The 18,222-nt window shown below is 49.2% G+C and overlaps 2 protein-coding genes across 2 annotated transcripts in view; one reads left to right on the plus strand and one right to left on the minus strand.

Moving 5' to 3' along the window:
- snx17 (sorting nexin 17) overlaps positions 1 to 1,805 on the plus strand; it is a 38,396-nt gene extending 36,591 nt beyond the window's left edge. The window contains exon 15 of the mRNA XM_062966705.1: positions 1,347 to 1,805. Coding sequence (XP_062822775.1) covers positions 1,347 to 1,466 — 120 coding nt within the window. The 3' untranslated portion in view covers positions 1,467 to 1,805. The remainder of the gene's footprint in view (positions 1 to 1,346) is intronic.
- Positions 1,806 to 1,944: 139 nt separating this feature from the next.
- znf513 (zinc finger protein 513) lies at positions 1,945 to 16,026 on the minus strand. The gene is made up of 3 exons (XM_062966702.1): positions 15,473 to 16,026; positions 6,549 to 7,250; positions 1,945 to 2,894 (listed from the first exon to the last, which is right to left on the minus strand). Exons 1-3 carry the CDS (start codon positions 15,810 to 15,812, stop codon positions 2,167 to 2,169), a joined length of 1,770 nt encoding a protein of 589 aa, XP_062822772.1. The 5' UTR covers positions 15,813 to 16,026; the 3' UTR covers positions 1,945 to 2,166.
- Positions 16,027 to 18,222: the final 2,196 nt, after the last annotated feature.

Raw genomic sequence — 18,222 nt, forward strand, 5'->3', positions numbered from 1 at the left:
TTCCACACAGCTATATAACCCATTTATAATGGACTTAATGTCAGGGGAAAACCTTTATCCTTTACCTTAACTACCACCAATTCCGCAATACAGTAGAGTCTCACTTATCCAACACTCACTTATCCAATGTTCTGGATTATCCAACGCATTTTTGGAGTCAATGTTTTCAATATATTGTGATATTTTGGTGCAAAATTCATAAATACAGTAATTACTACATAGCATTACTGCGTATAGAACTACTTTTTCTGCCAAATTTGTGGTCTAACATGATGTTTTGGTGCTTCATTTGTAAAAACATAACCTAATTTGATGTTTGATAGGCTTTTCCTTAATGCTTCCTTATTATCCAACATATTCGCTTATCCAACATTCTGCCGGCCCGTTTATAATAATAATAATAATAAACTTTGTTTATACCCCGCCACCATCTCGGGGCGGCTTACATGGGGCCATGCCCAGAACAATACGATATAACAAAATATAATAGAACAACAAATCATAGCACATTAAACAACACAATAAAAGAAAATATACACTACATTAAACAAGGTCAAAAGAACAATAAAACCAAGGACACTAGATTAAAACTCGAGGTGAGAAAGGAAGTAGGAGTAAAAACCAGAGTTTATGTTGGATAAGTGAGACTCTACTGTACTTTATTTCCCATACCACCATACTTCGCCACAGCAACGCGTGGCCGGGCACAGCTAGTCTATATATATAAAAGAGTGATGGCATCACGGCGTCCCACAAAACAACAAAACTACAGGCCCCCCAACCTCGAAATTTGACAACACAACCCATCATCCATGCCTCTAGGTTGATACAACAAAAAGGAAAGAAAAATAAAGTCCTAATTAGAGAGAGAGGAATAATCGCTTTTCTCCAATTGCTGCCAGTTAGAAGGCTAAGCTCCTCCAACTTGGTCTCCCAGCAACCCAATAAAAAATAATAAAAAACACTAAAAAAATTGATACAATAAAATACTATAATAACAGAAAATAACTAAAAATAATACAAGGAAATAATAAAATATAATAAATAAAAATATAACTTACAATAAAATTAATAAAAACTGCAAATAACGTCAAATAAAAATTACACAACAATTTTTAACCAATACCACCACCACTTTGCCACAGCAACGCGTGGCCGGGCACAGCTAGTATACTATATAACACTGTATACTTGTTTTGCTTTTTGGGGGAAAGGAAGGGGCCTGAGGCTGTTGAGGATGCCTGCCACAGATGTGGGCGAAACGTCAGGAGAGAATGCCTCTGGGATATGGCCATACTGTCCGGAAAACACGCAACCACCCTGTGACCCCTTCTGTTCCTCCGCAGAGCAAGCTGGGCTCGGTCAGCCTGCGGGCCATCAGCCATTCCAGCTCTGCTGCGGACATCGGGGCCAACGACTTCCACGGCAACTACGCCTTCGAGGGCATCGGCGACGAGGACCTGTGACGGCCGCTGCCTCCTGCTCCTCCTCCTGCTCCTCCTTCTCTGTGGAATGTACAACCTGCTCCGGGTTGGTGATCTCCATGTGCCTCTGCAGCCCCCGCCGCGCCCCCCGCCCCGCAAGAGGCAGCCGGCGGGCCCCCCTGCACCCATGCCAAATTAGGGTAGAGTGGCCCTCGGGGCCGGAGCGGACGCGGCCACCGCCCGGCGCCCCCCACAGACTCCTCCAGCATAACGGCTAGGCTTGTAATCGCGTTTTATCTCTCTCTTTCTCTCTCTCTCTGCTGTTTACAGATCAACATTAACAATGTTTGTGACCATGATTAAATAGATCGTGATTGGAAACGGAAGTGTCAGAGTCTCACCCCAGACCCCAACGTATCTGTTGCTTTGTCCTGGCTTTCTCACCCCCCCCCCCCAAAAAAAAACAACAACACCTCCTGGCACACCCCAGTCAGGTCAAAGTGCTCCCCCCCAGCCAAAATAAAGCAAGATAAGAAAACAGTTTAATGCATGAATACACCATATAAATTACACAGACCGAAGCAGCAACCACAGTTAAGGACAGAGGAGGAGGCGGCAGAAGGGCGCCCGGGGTCCCCAAAGGAGCAGCCCCTTCCTTCCCCTGAGCGCCCGGCCCCCCAAGTCCTGCCTCCTCCCCCCTCCCAAGGCCTGGGCCCCGGGCGGAGGCGGGGGTCCGGTGCCGTCAGGGCCGGCTGCGGTCTGCGCGGGGCCGCTCCTCGGGGGGCCCGCCCTGGCCGTGGACCTTCTGGTGCCGCTTGTAGTTGTCCCAGTGGCCGGTGGTGTAGGGGCAGATGCGGCACTGGAAGGGCTTCTCGCCGGTGTGGCGCAGCATGTGGCGCTTGAGGTTCATGCTCTGGTTGCAGGAGTAGGCGCAGAGGCGGCAGCGGAAGGGCTTGTCCCCCGAGTGGATGCGGCCGTGGCGCTTGAGGTTGGCCAGGTTCCCGCAGGCGTAGGGGCAGAGTGGGCACTTGTAGGGCTTCTCCCCGGTGTGGACGCGCTGGTGGCGCTTGAGGTTGTCCAGGTGGGCCGAGGCGTAGGGGCAGAGGGCGCAGGCAAAGGGCTTCTCCCCGCTGTGCGTCTTCATGTGCCGCGCCAGGTGGTTGGGGTAGGTGGTCACAAAGGGGCACAGCTGGCAGGAGAAGCCCTTGCTGGCCGGCGGGGAGCCCGGCTCCGAGGCCCCCAGCACCGCCAGGCTGCAGCGCCCGCACACCGGGCCCACCAGGCCGTCGTCCGCCTCCAGCGCCAGGCCGCACATGCGGCACGTGAACGGGAAGAGCAGCTCCGGCAGCACCGCCGCAGCCGCCGCAGCGTCCTCCGGGCGCAGGAAGACAGCCGAGCCCGGCAGCAGCACCGAGGGCAGGGGCTGGGGCAGCACCGGGGGCTGCGGGGGTGGCGGCAGCAGAGGGGGCTCTGCGGAGGAAAGGCAGACTTCCGTTAGGAGAAATAATAATAATCATCATCATCATCATCATAATTGAACTTCAAAGACTCTGGCAGAAACCAGTGCAGGTGGTCCCAGTGGTGATGGGCACACTGCGTGCCGTGCCAAAAGATCTCAGCTGGCATTTGGAAACAATAGACATTGACAAAATTACTATCTGCCAACTGCAAAAGGCCACCCTGCTGGGATCTGCGCGCATCATCCGAAAATACATCACACCATCCTAGACACTTGGGAAGTGTTCGACTTGTGATTTTGTGATATGAAATCCAGCATATCTATCTTGTTTGCTGTGTCATACAACGTCGTTGTGTCAATAATAATAATAATAATAATAATAATAATAATAATAGAACTTCAAAGATTGAACTTCAAAGACTCTGGCAGAAACCAGTGCAGGTGGTCCCAGTGGTGATGGGCACACTGGGTGCCGTGCCAAAAGATCTCAGCCGGCATTTGGAAACAATAGACATTGACAAAATTACGATCTGCCAACTGCAAAAGGCCACCCTGCTGGGATCTGCGCGCATCATCCGAAAATACATCACACAGTCCTAGACACTTGGGAAGTGTTCGACTTGTGATTTTGTGATACGAAATCCAGCATATCTATCTTGTTTGCTGTGTCATACAACGTCGTTGTGTCAATAATAATAATAATAATAATAATAATAGAACTTCAAAGATTGAACTTCAAAGACTGGCAGAAACCAGTACAGGTGGTCCCGGTGGTGATGGGCACACTGGGTGCCGTACCAAAAGATCTCAGCCAGCATTTGGAAACAATAGACATTGACAAAATTACGATCTGCCAACTGCAAAAGGCCACCCTGCTGGGATCTGCAGCATCATCCGAAAATACATCACACAGTCCTAGACACTTGGGAAGTGTTCGACTTGTGATTTTGTGATACGAAATCCAGCAGATCTATCTTGTTTGATGTGTCATACAATGTTGTTGTGTCAATACTAATAACCTTAATTTCTACCTTACCGCCATATCCCAGATGGACTCAGGGTGGATTACAAGGCACTCATAGGAGCAGCCCACAAAATACAAAAAATGCAGAAACAGTAACATAAAACAATAACAGCTTCATAACACCCCTTGGTTAAAATCAGTAAAATACAGCAATAGCTGCAGGTACAAAACAACAATAGTCTTATCTTAATTGTGTAAAGCGCTTTGTGAAATCTATGGGTGCTCACGTATTTATCAGAAGCATCTAACTATGGTCAAAGAAACACATCTAGGAGCAACAGGCACCACTCAACCCCCCCCCCCCATAATAATAATAATAATAATAACTTTATATCCCGCCACCATCTCCCCGAAGGGACTCAGGGTGGCTTACGTGGAGACCAAGCCCAGCATAAACAAAGATTACAAGCTAAAACACAAGTAAAAACATAGTAACGCAAAATCTAATTAAAATTTTAAAACAGAGTAAAAAAATCTTTAAAAATGCATCAACAACTGGTAAACCAGGGCAAGGTGGGCAAGATCAATTTGAGAGGGCAGGGCAAAGACATGTGCAAAACGCAGGCTATAGGGCCGGGGTTGGAGGTAAAGGGCTGAGGAAACCTAATCAATAAATTAGTGCTGGGGAGACTTGATCAGGGACTAAAACAGTCACTCAAAGGCACACAAAAGGGAAGTGGGACCAAAAGCATGGAGGGATTTTGGAACACTCGCTTGAATATACACACACCGTAAAGTCGCTTGGAAAAGGGACCCAAGACTAAACACCAACTTCCCTTGTGTTTCATGCACACCTTAGGCCGCACACCTTAGGGATAGGGGTGGAGGAGCAGGCCCAATAAAATAAAATAAAAAAAATTTAGTGTCAGGAGCAACCGGAGTTGCTTCTGGAGTGAGAGAATTGGCCGTCTGCAAGGACGTTGCCCAGGGGACGTTGCCCAGATGTTTTGATGTTTTCACCATCCTTGTGGGAGGCTTCTCTCATGTCCCCGCATGGAGCTGGAGCTGACAGAGGGAGCTCATCCACACTCTCCCCGGGTGGGATTCGAACCTGGCAGCCTTCAGGTCAGCAACCCAACCTTCAAGTCACAAGGCTTTTATCCCCTAGGCCACCGGAGGCTCCTAATAAAATAATAAAAACCTAAAAGGTGAGGTTAACATTAGGAAGAACTTCCTGACTGTGAGAAGGGCTGTTCAGCAGTGGAACTCTCTCCCCCGGACTGTGGTGGAGGCTCCTTCTTTGGAGGCTTTTAAGCAGAGGCTGGATGGCCATCTGTCGGGGGTGCTTTGAACGCGATTTCCTGCTTCTTGGCAGAATGGGGTTGGACTGGATGGCCCATGAGGTCTCTTCCAACTCTACTATGATTCTAGGAACAGTGATAAAGTGCAGTAACTGATAATGAATTGTTAACGGACTGAGTAAACCTAATCAATAGATCAGGGCTGGCCAGACCTGATCAGGGACTAAAACCGTCATTCAAAGACACATGGGAAGGTCCAGGTTTTCAGGTCCTTGCGGAAGGTGGGCAAAGTGATCCTGCCTGCGTCACAAGCGCGGTTGGTGGGGACACGAGACGGGGCCTTCTCCGTGGTGGCCCCCCGACTCTGGAACACCCTCCCCAAGGATCTCAGACAGGCCCCGACATTGGCAGTCTTCAGAAAGAACTTGAAGACCTGGCTGTTCCAATGTGCCTTCCCAGATTAATAGGAAATGTCCAACACCAAGTCCCATAAGCACTTTATTAGAATTAAGATCGCATATCGCACTCTGCACTTGCCCTAGAAGCCTTATATATCACCTGTCACATCAGCACTTTTAATCTTGTACCCAATACTCTGGCCCGGCCCAGTTCTATTGTGTTTTAGCGTATTGTTATTGCTTGTTGTTATACTGTTTAATTGTTTTTAATTTGCCTTTTGTTTTGTATTGTTATATTGTGTGTTGAGGCCTTGGCCTTTGTAAGCCGCATCAAGTCCTTCGGGAGATGCTAGCGGGGTACAAATAAAGTTTAATAATAATAATAATAATGTCTAGCTATGCAGGAGGGGCGTGGCCTCGGATTGTGTTTTATTGTGTTCTAGCGTATTGTTATTGCTTGCGGTTTATACTGCTTTAATTGTTTTTAATTTGCCTTTTGTTTTGTATTGTTATATTGTGTGTTGAGGCCTTGGCCTTTGTAAGCCGCATCAAGTCCTTCGGGAGATGCTAGCGGGGTACAAATAAAGTTTAATAATAATAATAATAATAATGTCTAGCTATGCAGGAGGGGCGTGGCCTCGGATTGTGTTTTATTGTGTTCTAGCGTATTGTTATTGCTTGTTGTTATACTGTTTAATTGTTTTTAATTTGCCTTTTGTTTTGTATTGTTATATTGTGTGTTGAGGCCTTGGCCTTTGTAAGCCACATCGAGTCCTTCGGGAGATGCTAGCGGGGTACAAATAAAGTTTAATAATAATAATAATAATAAAAGTGGGGGCTAATTTAATCTCCCTGGGGGGGGAGGGAGTTCCAGAGCCAGAGAAGAGCCTCCCCGGCCGATCTTAGAGCCCTTCTGTGTCCTGATCCAAAAGGAAGCCCCCTCCCTCAATTCCCCCCAAGTGGGCCATTGGCAAAGGCTTACGGATGGAAAGAGGGGCGTACCTGCCTCCTGCTGCTCCGCGACCCTGCCGGCCTCGGCCCCCTGACCCTGCCCCGAGGCGGCCAGGACGGCGGGGGCCTGGAGGGGCCCGGCCTGGAGGCAGCGGCAGTTGCAGACGGTGCAGCGGAGGGGCCCGCGTTGCTGCTGCTGCTGCTGCTGCTGCTCCTGCCCGGGGGCGTGGACGCGCTGGTGGCGCTTGAGGTTGCCGAGGCTGCTGCAGGCGAAGGGGCAGGAGGGGCAGCGGTAGGGCTTCTCCCCGGTGTGGGTGCGCAGGTGCCGCGTCAGGTTGACCAGCTGGGCCGAGGCGTAGGGGCAGTGCGGGCAGCGGAAGGGCTTCTCCCCGTTGTGGGTCTTCATGTGCCGCTTCAGGTGGCTGGAGTAGTGCGAGGCGAAGGGGCACAGCTGGCACGAGAAGACCACCCGGCCCCCCGGCAGCGCCCCCTCCCCGCCGCCGCGCAGGAGGTCCGCCGAGGGGCAGCAGGGGCCCGGCCCCGAGGGGGAGAGGCCGCAGTGCCGGCAGGGGGGGGGCCCGGAGCCCGGGCGCCGGACCCCTCCGCCCTCCGCCTCCTCTTCGTCCTCCTCCTGCTGGGCCTGGCACAGTGCGCGGAACGCCAGCGCAGCCTCCTCCTCCTCTTCGTCCTCCTCTTCCTCGCTCAGGGCGCTGGCGTAGTGGGCAGGGAGCCTGGGCGCCATCCCAAAGGAGTCTGCAAAACATGGGAGTCGGGAAGGGTTAAAGGAGGCCTTCCTCTTCTTCGCCATCCTTATCATCATCATCATCATCATCATCATCATCATATTATTATTATTATTATTATTATTATTATTATTATTATTTCGTGTCAGGAGCAACCGGAGTTGCTTCTGGAGTGAGAGAATTGGCCGTCTGCAAGGACGTTGCCCAGGGGACATTGCCCGGATGTTTTGATGTTTTTACCATCCTTGTGGGAGGCTTCTCTCATGTCCCCGCATGGAGCTGGAGCTGAAAGAGGGAGCTCATCCGCACTCTCCCCAGGTGGGATTCGAACCCGGCAGCTTTCAGGTCAGCAACCCAACCTTCAAGTCACTTCTGGGGGCTCATCATCATGATTATATTAATAGAGATGGAAAGGACCCCGAGAGACCATCCAGTCCAGCCCCCTTCTGCCAGGGAGGACTATTATTACATTATTATCCATTATCAACATCATTATATTATTATTGTTGTTGTCACTGTTTATTCATCATCATTATTATTATTTTATTGTATGACACAGCAAACAAGATAGATATGCTGGATTTTGTATCACAAAATCACAAGTCAAACACTGCCCAAGTGTCTAGGACTGTGTGATGTATTTTCGGATGATGCATGCAGATCCCAGTAGGGTGGCCTTTTGCGGTTTTCTAGCACAGCAGACAAAAAACCAGTACAAGAAAACTGCACTACAAACTAAAGCTGACAGCTGTATTATTATTATTATTATTATTATTATTATTATTATTATTGGATAATAATGGAGTTGGAAGGGACCCTGGGGGCCATCCAGCTCAGCCACCTTCTGCCGGGGGGGGGGGGGGCACTACTATTACATTATTATCCATTATCATCATCATTATATCATTATTATAATATTAATAGAGTTGGAAGGCCTCTATTAATCAGCCCCCTTCTGATAGAGAAGACATTATCCATCATCATCATCATTATATTAATAGAGATGGAAGGGACCCCTGGAGGCCATCCAGTCCAGCCCCCTTCTGCCAGGGAGGACTATTATTACATTATTATCCATTATCATTATCATTATATTATTATTGTTGTTGTCACAGTTTATTCATCATCATCTTCTTCTTCTTCCTATTATTATTATTATTATTATTATTATTATTATTATTATTATTATTACATTAAGAGTTGGAAGGGACCCCAGGGGCCATCCAGCCCAAGCCCTTTCTGCCAGGGAGGACTACTATTACATTATCATCCATGACCGGTAGGCTGTTAGGAATTGTGGGAGTTGAAGTCCAAAACACCTGGAGGGAGGGCCCAAGTTTGCCCATGCCTGATCTAAGCCCACCCAACCTGAGCTTTAATTAGAGGAGGAGACGGGCTCCCAGGAAGCGGCTGTCAAACAGGTCTAACCATCAGAACGTTCTTCCTGGTGTTGAGGTGGAACCTCTTTCCTGCAATTTGGATCCAACACCCATTGTCCACAGCAACAGAAGAGGAATTTGATTCTTCTCCTCCTTTCTAACCTGGCTCTCTTCTCCTCTCCAGCACAAACATCCCTTGCAGCTCCTCGGACGCTTTGCACGCTAGATCTACACAGCCCGATATCCCAGGATCTGACCCCAGATTTTCTGTTTAGCCCACATTATCCGGCAGTGCGGACTCATATAATGCACTCCAAAGAAGACAATCTGGGATCGGACCCTAGGGTATAGGACAGTGTAGATCCAGCCTGTCTACAGAGCTGTGGAGATCCAACCTCAGACAGAGTTTCCAGACCTTGTGTCCTTTTGGTGACCCTTCCCTGGACCTCTTCCAGGCGGTCAATGACCCCTTGAGAAAGGGGGTGATGTGGAGGGGGTGTGTGGCAGCCCTGGGGTCTCTGCTTTCCATCAGATCCTAGGAGGGGCCCCCAGAGACCACCCAGCCCCACCACCTTCTGCTGCAAGGAAGACCCCACAGGAGCTCTTTGGACGGACAGCCACCCAGCCTGTGTTTAGAAGCCTCGAGAGGCAGAGCGGCTCTCTTACTCCTGGGCTCGCCAGGAGGCATCCAGCCAGGTTTCAGATGCCAAGAAAACTCCACAGGAGCCCTCTGGACCTCTGCTGAGTGTTCTCCAGAGACAGAAAGGCTACCTCACTCCCGGGCACTTCCAAAAGGCTTCGAAGGCACCCCAGAGGGCATCCAGCCCAGCCCCCTTCTGCCACGGAGGAAGACAGAACTACTTACTATTATCCATTATCATCACATCATTATATTATTATTAGATTCATAGAGTTGGAAGGGACACCTAAAGGCCATCCAGCCCAGCCCCCTTCTGCCAGGGAGGACAACTATTATATTATTATCCATTATCATCATCGTATTATTATAATAATATTAATAGAGTTGGAAGGCCTAGAGGCCATCCAGCCCAGCCCGGGAGGACTACTATTACATTATTATGCATCATCATCATCATCATCATCATCTTATTATTATTATTATTATTATTATTATTATTATTATTATTAATAGAGTTGTAAGGCCTAGAGGCCATCCAGCCCAGCTCCCTTCTGTCAGCGAGGACTACTATTACATTATTATGCATCATCATCATCATCATCATCATCATCTTATTATTATTATTATTATTATTATTATTATTATTATTATTATTATTATTATTATTAATAGAGTTGTAAGGCCTAGAGGCCATCCAGCCCAGCCCGGGAGGACTACTATTACATTATTATGCATCATCATCATCATCATCATCATCTTATTATTATTATTATTATTATTATTATTATTATTATTATTATTATTATTAATAGAGTTGTAAGGCCTAGAGGCCATCCAGCCCAGCTCCCTTCTGTCAGCGAGGACTACTATTACATTATTATGCATCATCATCATCATCATCATCATTATTATTAAAGGTAAAGTTTTCCCCTGACGTTAAGTCCAGTCATGTCAGACTCTGGGGGTTGGGGCTCATCTCCATTTCTAAGCCAAAGAGCCAGCGTTGTCTGTAGACACCTCCAAGGTCATGTGGCCGCTGGCATGACTGCATCGAGCGCCATTACCTTCCCGCCGAAGCGGTACCTATTGATCTACTCACATTGGCATGTTTTCGAACTGCTAGGTTGGCAGAAGCTGGGGCTAACAGCAGCTGCTCACGCCACTCCCGGGGTTTGAACCTGGGACCTTTTGGTCTGCAAGTTCAGCAGCTCAGCGCTTTAACACACTTCGCCACCGGGGCTCCATTATTATTATTATTATTATATTAAAAGAGATGGGAGGGATACCTAGAGGCCATCCGGTCCTGCCCACTTCTGCCAGAAAGGACGATTATTACATTGTTATCCATCGTTGTTATTATTATTATTATTATTATTATTATTATTATTATATTAATCCAGCCCGGCCCCCTTCTACTTAGGGGCCTCGAGAAACAAGAGACTAGGGAGAGACTCCTAGGCGCTTCGGAGAGCCGAAGGGGACCTCAGGGGCCATCCAGTCCAGCCCCCTTCTGCCAGGCAAGAAGATTATTAGCCATTATTTATTCTTATTCTTATTATTATTGCTAATACTACTAGATTCGCAGTGTTAGAAGAGACCCCAGGGGCATGAAGGACCTTAATAATAAATAATAAAACTTCACTGATAGAAGCTGGTATCTGTTCGAAGGGACTCAAGAGTGATTTCCAACACACTGGGGCAGGAAGGCACCACGCAAACCCTCCCGGCAGAGGCCCTGACCGCCACAAGGGAAACCCCAAGGTGGCTTACGTTCCTCCTCGTCCACCTCCTATTATTATAATTATTATTATTATTATTAGACTCGGAGGGCCCATCCAGCCCAACCCTTGCTGGAGAATCCCAGAACGGGAAGGACCCTTTAGGCACCACGCAAACCCTCCCGGCAGAGGCCCTGACCGCCACAAGGGAAACCCCAAGATGGCTTATGTTCCTCCTCGTCCACCTCCTATTATTATTATCATTATTATTATTATTAGACTCGGAGGGCCCATCCAGCCCAACCCTTGCTGGAGAATCCAAGAGCGGGAAGGACCCTTTAGGCACCACGCAAACCCTCCCGGCAGAGGGCCTGACCGCCACAAGGGAAACCCCAAGGTGGCTTGCGTTCCTCCTCGTCCACCTCCTATTATTATTATTATTATTATTATTAGACTCGGAGGGCCCATCCAGCCCAACCCTTGCTGGAGAATCCCAGAACGGGAAGGACCCTTTAGGCACCACGCAAACCCTCCCGGCAGAGGCCCTGACCGCCACAAGGGAAACCCCAAGATGGCTTATGTTCCTCCTCGTCCACCTCCTATTATTATTATCATTATTATTATTATTAGACTCGGAGGGCCCATCCAGCCCAACCCTTGCTGGAGAATCCAAGAGCGGGAAGGACCCTTTAGGCACCACGCAAACCCTCCCGGCAGAGGGCCTGACCGCCACAAGGGAAACCCCAAGGTGGCTTACGTTCCTCCTCGTCCACCTCCTATTATTATAATTATTATTATTATTATTAGACTCGGAGGGCCCATCCAGCCCAGCCCTTGCTGGAGAATCCCAGAACGGGAAGGACCCTTTAGGCACCACGTAAACCCTCCCGGCAGAGGCCCTGACCGCCACAAGGGAAACCCCAAGGTGGCCTACCTTCCTCCTCGACCACCTCCTATTATTATTATTATAATTATTAGACTCGGAGGGGCCATCCAGCCCAACCCTTGCTGGAGAATCCCAGAACGGGAAGGACCCTCCCGGCAGAGGGCCTGACCGCCACAAGGGAAACCCCAAGGTGGCTTACGTTCCTCCTCGTCCACCTCCTATTATTATAATTATTATTATTATTAGACTCGGAGGGCCCATCCAGCCCAACCCTTGCTGGAGAATCCCAGAACGGGAAGGACCCTCCCGGCAGAGGGCCTGACCGCCACAAGGGAAACCCCAAGGTGGCTTACGTTCCTCCTCGTCCACCTCCTATTATTATAATTATTATTATTATTAGACTCGGAGGGCCCATCCAGCCCTACCCTTGCTGGAGAATCCCAGAACGGGAAGGACCCTCCCGGCAGAGGGCCTGACCGCCACAAGGGAAACCCCAAGGTGGCTTATGTTCCTCCTCGTCCACCTCCTATTATTATAATTATTATTATTATTAGACTCGGAGGGCCCATCCAGCCCTACCCTTGCTGGAGAATCCCAGAACGGGAAGGACCCTCCCGGCAGAGGGCCTGACCGCCACAAGGGAAACCCCAAGGTGGCTTATGTTCCTCCTCGTCCACCTCCTATTATTATAATTATTATTATTATTAGACTCGGAGGGCCCATCCAGCCCTACCCTTGCTGGAGAATCCCAGAACGGGAAGGACCCTCCCGGCAGAGGGCCTGACCGCCACAAGGGAAACCCCAAGGTGGCTTATGTTCCTCCTCGTCCACCTCCTATTATTATAATTATTATTATTATTAGACTCGGAGGGCCCATCCAGCCCAACCCTTGCTGGAGAATCCCAGAACGGGAAGGACCCTCCCGGCAGAGGGCCTGACCGCCACAAGGGAAACCCCAAGGTGGCTTACGTTCCTCCTCGTCCACCTCCTATTATTATAATTATTATTATTATTATTAGACTCGGAGGGCCCATCCAGCCCAGCCCTTGCTGGAGAATCCCAGAACGGGAAGGACCCTTTAGGCACCACGTAAACCCTCCCGGCAGAGGCCCTGACCGCCACAAGGGAAACCCCAAGGTGGCCTACCTTCCTCCTCGACCACCTCCTATTATTATTATTATAATTATTAGACTCGGAGGGGCCATCCAGCCCAACCCTTGCTGGAGAATCCCAGAACGGGAAGGACCCTTTAGGCACCACGCAAACCCTCCCGGCAGAGGGCCTGACAGCCGCAAGGGAAACCCCAAGGTGGCTTACTTTCCTCCTCGACCACCTCCTATTATTATTATTATTATTAGACTCGGAGGGCCCATCCAGCCCAATCCTTGCTGGAGAATCCCAGAGCGGGAAGGACCCTTTAGGCACCACGCAAACCCTCCCGGCAGAGGCCCTGACCGCCACAAGGGAAACCCCAAGGTGGCCTACCTTCCTCCTCGACCACCTCCTATTATTATTATTACTACTACTACTACTACTACTACTACTAGATTCACAGTGTTAGAAGAGACCCCAGGAGCAGGAAGGACCTTAATAACAAATAATAATAAACTTCATTGATAGATGCTGGTATCTGTTCGAAGGGACTCAGGGTGATTTCCAACATACTGGACAGGAAGGCACCACGCAAACCCTCCCGGCAGAGGGCCTGACTGCCACAAGGGAAACCCCAAGGTGGCCTACCTTCCTCCTCCACCACCTCCTATTATTATAATTATTATTATTATTAGACTCGGAGGGCCCATCCAGCCCAGCCCTTGCTGGAGAATCCCAGAGCGGGAAGGACCCTTTAGGCACCACGCAAACCCTCCCGGCAGAGGGCCTGACCGCTACAAGGGAAACCTCACGGTGGCCTACCTTCCTCCTCGACCACCTCCTATTATTATTATTATTATTACTACTACTACTACTAGATTCACAGTGTTAGAAGAGACCCCAGGAGCAGGAAGGACCTTAATAACAAATAATAATAAACTTCATTGATAGATGCTGGTATCTGTTCGAAGGGACTCAGGGTGATTTCCAACATACTGGACAGGAAGGCACCACGCAAACCCTCCCGGCAGAGGGCCTGACAGCCGCAAGGGAAACCCCAAGGTGGCCTACCTTCCTCCTCGACCACCTCCTATTATTATTATTATTAGACTCACAGGGGCCATACAGCCCAACCCTTGCTGGAGAATCCCAGAGCTGGAAGGTCCCTTTAGGCACCACGCAAACCCTCCCGGCAGAGGTCCTGACCGCCACAAGGGAAACCCCAAGGTGGCTTATGTTCCTCCTCGTCCACCTTCTATTATTATTATTATTATTATTATTATTAGACTCACAGGGGCCATCCAGCCCAATCCTTGAAGTGCCTTATGGTGCACAGAACGGCACCGCACAAGCCTTCCCGGCAGAGGTCCTGACCGCCACAAGGGAAACCCCAAGGTGGCCTACCTTCCTCCTCGACCACCTCCTATTATTATTATTATTATTATCATTATTATTATTAGACTCGCAGGGGCCATCCAGCCCAACCCTTGCTGGAGAATCCCAGATCGGGAAGGACCCTTTTGGCACCACGCAAACCCTCCCGGCAGAGGGCCTGACCGCCACAAGGGAAACCCCAAGGTGGCTTATGTTCCTCCTCGACCACCTCCTACTATTATTATTATTATTATTATTATTATTATTAGACTCGGAGGGGCCATCCAGCCCAACCCTTGCTGGAGAATCCCAGAGCGGAAAGGACACTTTAGGCACCACGGAAACCCTCCCGGCAGAGGGCCTGACCGCTACAAGGGAAACCTCACGGTGGCCTACCTTCCTCCTCGACCACCTCCTATTATTATTATTATTATTATTATTAGACTCGGAGGGGCCATCCAGCCCTACCCTTGCTGGAGAATCCCAGAGCGGAAAGGACCTTTTGGGCACCACGCAAACCCTCCCGGCAGAGGTCCTGACCGCCACAAGGGAAACCCCAAGGTGGCTTATGTTCCTCCTCGACCACCTCCTATTATTATTATTATCATCATTATTATTAGACTCGCAGGGGCCATCCAGCCCAACCCTTGCTGGAGAATCCCAGAACGGGAAAGACCCTTTAGGCACCACGCAAACCCTCCTGGCAGAGGCCCTGACCGCCACAAGGGAAACCCCAAGGTGGCCTACCTTCCTCCTCGACCACCTCCTATTATTATTATTATTATTATTATTATCATTATTATTATTAGACTCACAGGGGCCATCCAGCCCAACCCTTGCTGGAGAATCCCAGAGTGGGAAGGACCCTTTAGGCACCATGCAAACCCTCCCGGCTGAGGGCCTGGCAGCCACAAGGGAAAACCCAAGGTGGCTTATGTTCCTCCTCGACCACCTCCTATTATTATTATTATTATTATTATTATTAGACTCGGAGGGGCCATCCAGCCCAACCCTTGCTGGAGAATCCCAGAGCGGAAAGGACCTTTTGGGCACCACGCAAACCCTCCCGGCAGAGGTCCTGACAGCCACAAGGGAAACCCCAATAATAATAACCCCTATTAGTATTATTATTATTATTAGTACCTTCTTCCTCGTCCTCCTCCTGCTTGTGGAAGGCGGGGATCGTGGGCGCGCCTCCTCCTCCTCCTCCTCCTCCTGCTGCTTCTTCTTCTTCCTCTTCCTCGGCAGCGCCGCCATCTTCTTCTTCTTCTTCTTCTTCTTCCTCCTCCTCCTCCTCTTCCTCGTCTCCTTCTTCTTCCTCTTCTTCTTCCTCTCCTTCGTCCTCGTCCTTCAGGAGGAGTCTCCCGCGCTGCTCGGGGCCTTCTTCCGAGGGGCCCACGGCGGCCCCGGCTCCAGCCCCGGCCCCGGCCCCGGCGGGCTCCGCTTTGACGGGCTGCGGGTGGCGCTGCTTCCGGCGGGGCATCTCGCGGGGGGGCGAGGGGGAGGCCCCGGCCTCAAGGCCCCGCCCCCGCCGCCTCCGCCGCGCGCCCGACGCCTCCGTCGCCTTCCTCGCCTCCGCCGCCGCCTCCTCCTCCGCCGCCGCTCCCGCCCATCCGCGGGGCGGGACGGCCAGAGCAGCTCCACCACAGGCACCAACACCAACACCACTTCCGCTTCCTGCCCCGCTCCCGCGCAAGGCACCACGGGAGTTGTAGTGCGGGCGCCGCCAGGCTTTGTGCCCAACAAAGGCAAAAGGGGGCGGGGCCGGAAGTGGCAGAGTGAGGGAAATCGAGGCGGGCGCGCCTGAGGGGGAAACAAGAGCAGGCCTTCCGGGTTCCCGGGTTCCCTTTCGCTCCGATTGTTTTGGACTCCAACTCCCAGAATTCCTCACAGCCTCAGGCCCCTTCCTCAAGCGGCTGAGGGGGAAACAAGAGCAGGCCTTCCGGGATCCCGGGTTCCCTTTCGCTCCGATTATTTTGGACTCCAACTCCCAGAATTCCTCACAGCCTCAGGCCCCTTCCTCAAGCGGCTGAGGGGGAAAAGGAAGGGGCCTGAGGCTGTGAGGAATTCTGGGAGTTGGAGTCCAACAGCTGAGGTAAATAAAGAACAGCCGTCGGAAAACACGGGAAATTCCAGGCAGGAAACAATCAGGGCCAGCTAATTATTGTAAGTATTGTATGTTCTTGGTATGTTGGAAACCGCTCTAAGTCCCTTGGGGAAATAGGGCGCAACAATCAGGGCCAGCTAATTATTGTAAGTATTGTATGTTCTTGGTATGTTGGAAACCGCTCTAAGTCCCTTGGGGAAATAGGGCGCAACAATCAGGGCCAGCTAATTATTGTAAGTATTGTATGTTCTTGGTATGTTGGAAACCGCTCGAAGTCCCTTGGGGAAATAGGGCGCAACAATCAGGGCCAGCTAATTATTGTAAGTATTGTATGTTCTTGGTATGTTGGAAACCGCTCTAAGTCCCTTGGGGAAATAGGGCGCAACAATCAGGGCCAGCTAATTATTGTAAGTATTGTATGTTTTTGGTATGTTGGAAACCGCTCTAAGTCCCTTGGGGAAATAGGGCGCAACAATCAGGGCCAGCTAATTATTGTAAGTATTGTATGTTCTTGGTATGTTGGAAACCGCTCTAAGTCCCTTGGGGAAATAGGGCGCAACAATCAGGGCCAGCTAATTATTGTAAGTATTGTATGTTCTTGGTATGTTGGAAACCGCTCTAAGTCCCTTGGGGAAATAGGGCGCAACAATCAGGGCCAGCTAATTATTGTAAGTATTGTATGTTCTTGGTATGTTGGAAACCGCTCTAAGTCCCTTGGGGAAATAGGGCGCAACAATCAGGGCCAGCTAATTATTGTAAGTATTGTATGTTCTTGGTATGTTGGAAACCGCTCTAAGTCCCTTGGGGAAATAGGGCGCAACAATCAGGGCCAGCTAATTATTGTAAGTATTGTATGTTCTTGGTATGTTGGAAACCGCTCTAAGTCCCTTGGGGAAATAGGGCGCAACAATCAGGGCCAGCTAATTATTGTAAGTATTGTATGTTTTTGGTATGTTGGAAACCGCTCTAAGTCCCTTGGGGAAATAGGGCGCAACAATCAGGGCCAGCTAATTATTGTAAGTATTGTATGTTTTTGGTATGTTGGAAACCGCTCTAAGTCCCTTGGGGAAATAGGGCGCAACAATCAGGGCCAGCTAACACCTCCCAACAAAGGATTGCCCCCAAGCAGGAAGCAGCCAAGCCTTCAAGCTGCAAGTATAGAGCAACAGATATCTATATATCTCTGTGTAAGTGTTAAGTTGTTCTGCGACTAAATCAATTATATGACGCTGATTTATACAATGCATATAAATATGTATAGTAAGATTATTATTATTATTAGTAGTACAATAGAGTCTCACTTATCCAACATAAACAGGCCGGCAGAACGCTGGATAAGCAAATATTTTGGATAATAAGGAGAGATTAAGGAAAAGCCTATTAAACATCAAATTAGGTTATGATTTTACAAATTAAGCACCAAAACATCATGTTATACAACAAATTTGACAGAAAAAGTAGTTCAATACGCAGTAATGCTATGTAATTACTGTATTTTCGAATTTAGTGCCAAAATATCACGATGTATTGAAAACATTGACTACATATACATTGGCTACATATATATTACATGTAATATATAATATACAATTATAATAGTGTATTATTATATTTTATTACATTATAATATTATTATCAATATTATATGTATATACAACATATTATATTATTAGTATAGCATAATATTATGCGTTGGATAATCCAGAACGTTGGATAAGTGAGACTCTACTGTATTTTATTTTGGTTTACTGTTTTATCCTGGCTTGGCCCTATGTAAGCCGCCTTG

The sequence above is a fragment of the Anolis carolinensis genome, unplaced genomic scaffold, assembly GCF_035594765.1.
Source record: "Anolis carolinensis isolate JA03-04 unplaced genomic scaffold, rAnoCar3.1.pri scaffold_27, whole genome shotgun sequence".
NCBI classification, from domain to species: domain Eukaryota; kingdom Metazoa; phylum Chordata; class Lepidosauria; order Squamata; family Dactyloidae; genus Anolis; species Anolis carolinensis.

Bases quoted from the DNA above. Each gene is read 5' to 3' on its own strand.
- znf513 (XM_062966702.1), bottom strand. From the start codon at position 15,812: ATGCCCCGCCGGAAGCAGCGCCACCCGCAGCCCGTCAAAGCGGAGCCC. The intron at 7,251-15,472 runs GTACTAATAATA...CATGTTTTGCAG, and splicing joins GGAGGAGGACGAGGAAGAAG to ACTCCTTTGGGATGGCGCCC. The intron at 2,895-6,548 runs GTACGCCCCTCT...TTTCCTCCGCAG, and splicing joins CGCGGAGCAGCAGGAGGCAG to AGCCCCCTCTGCTGCCGCCA.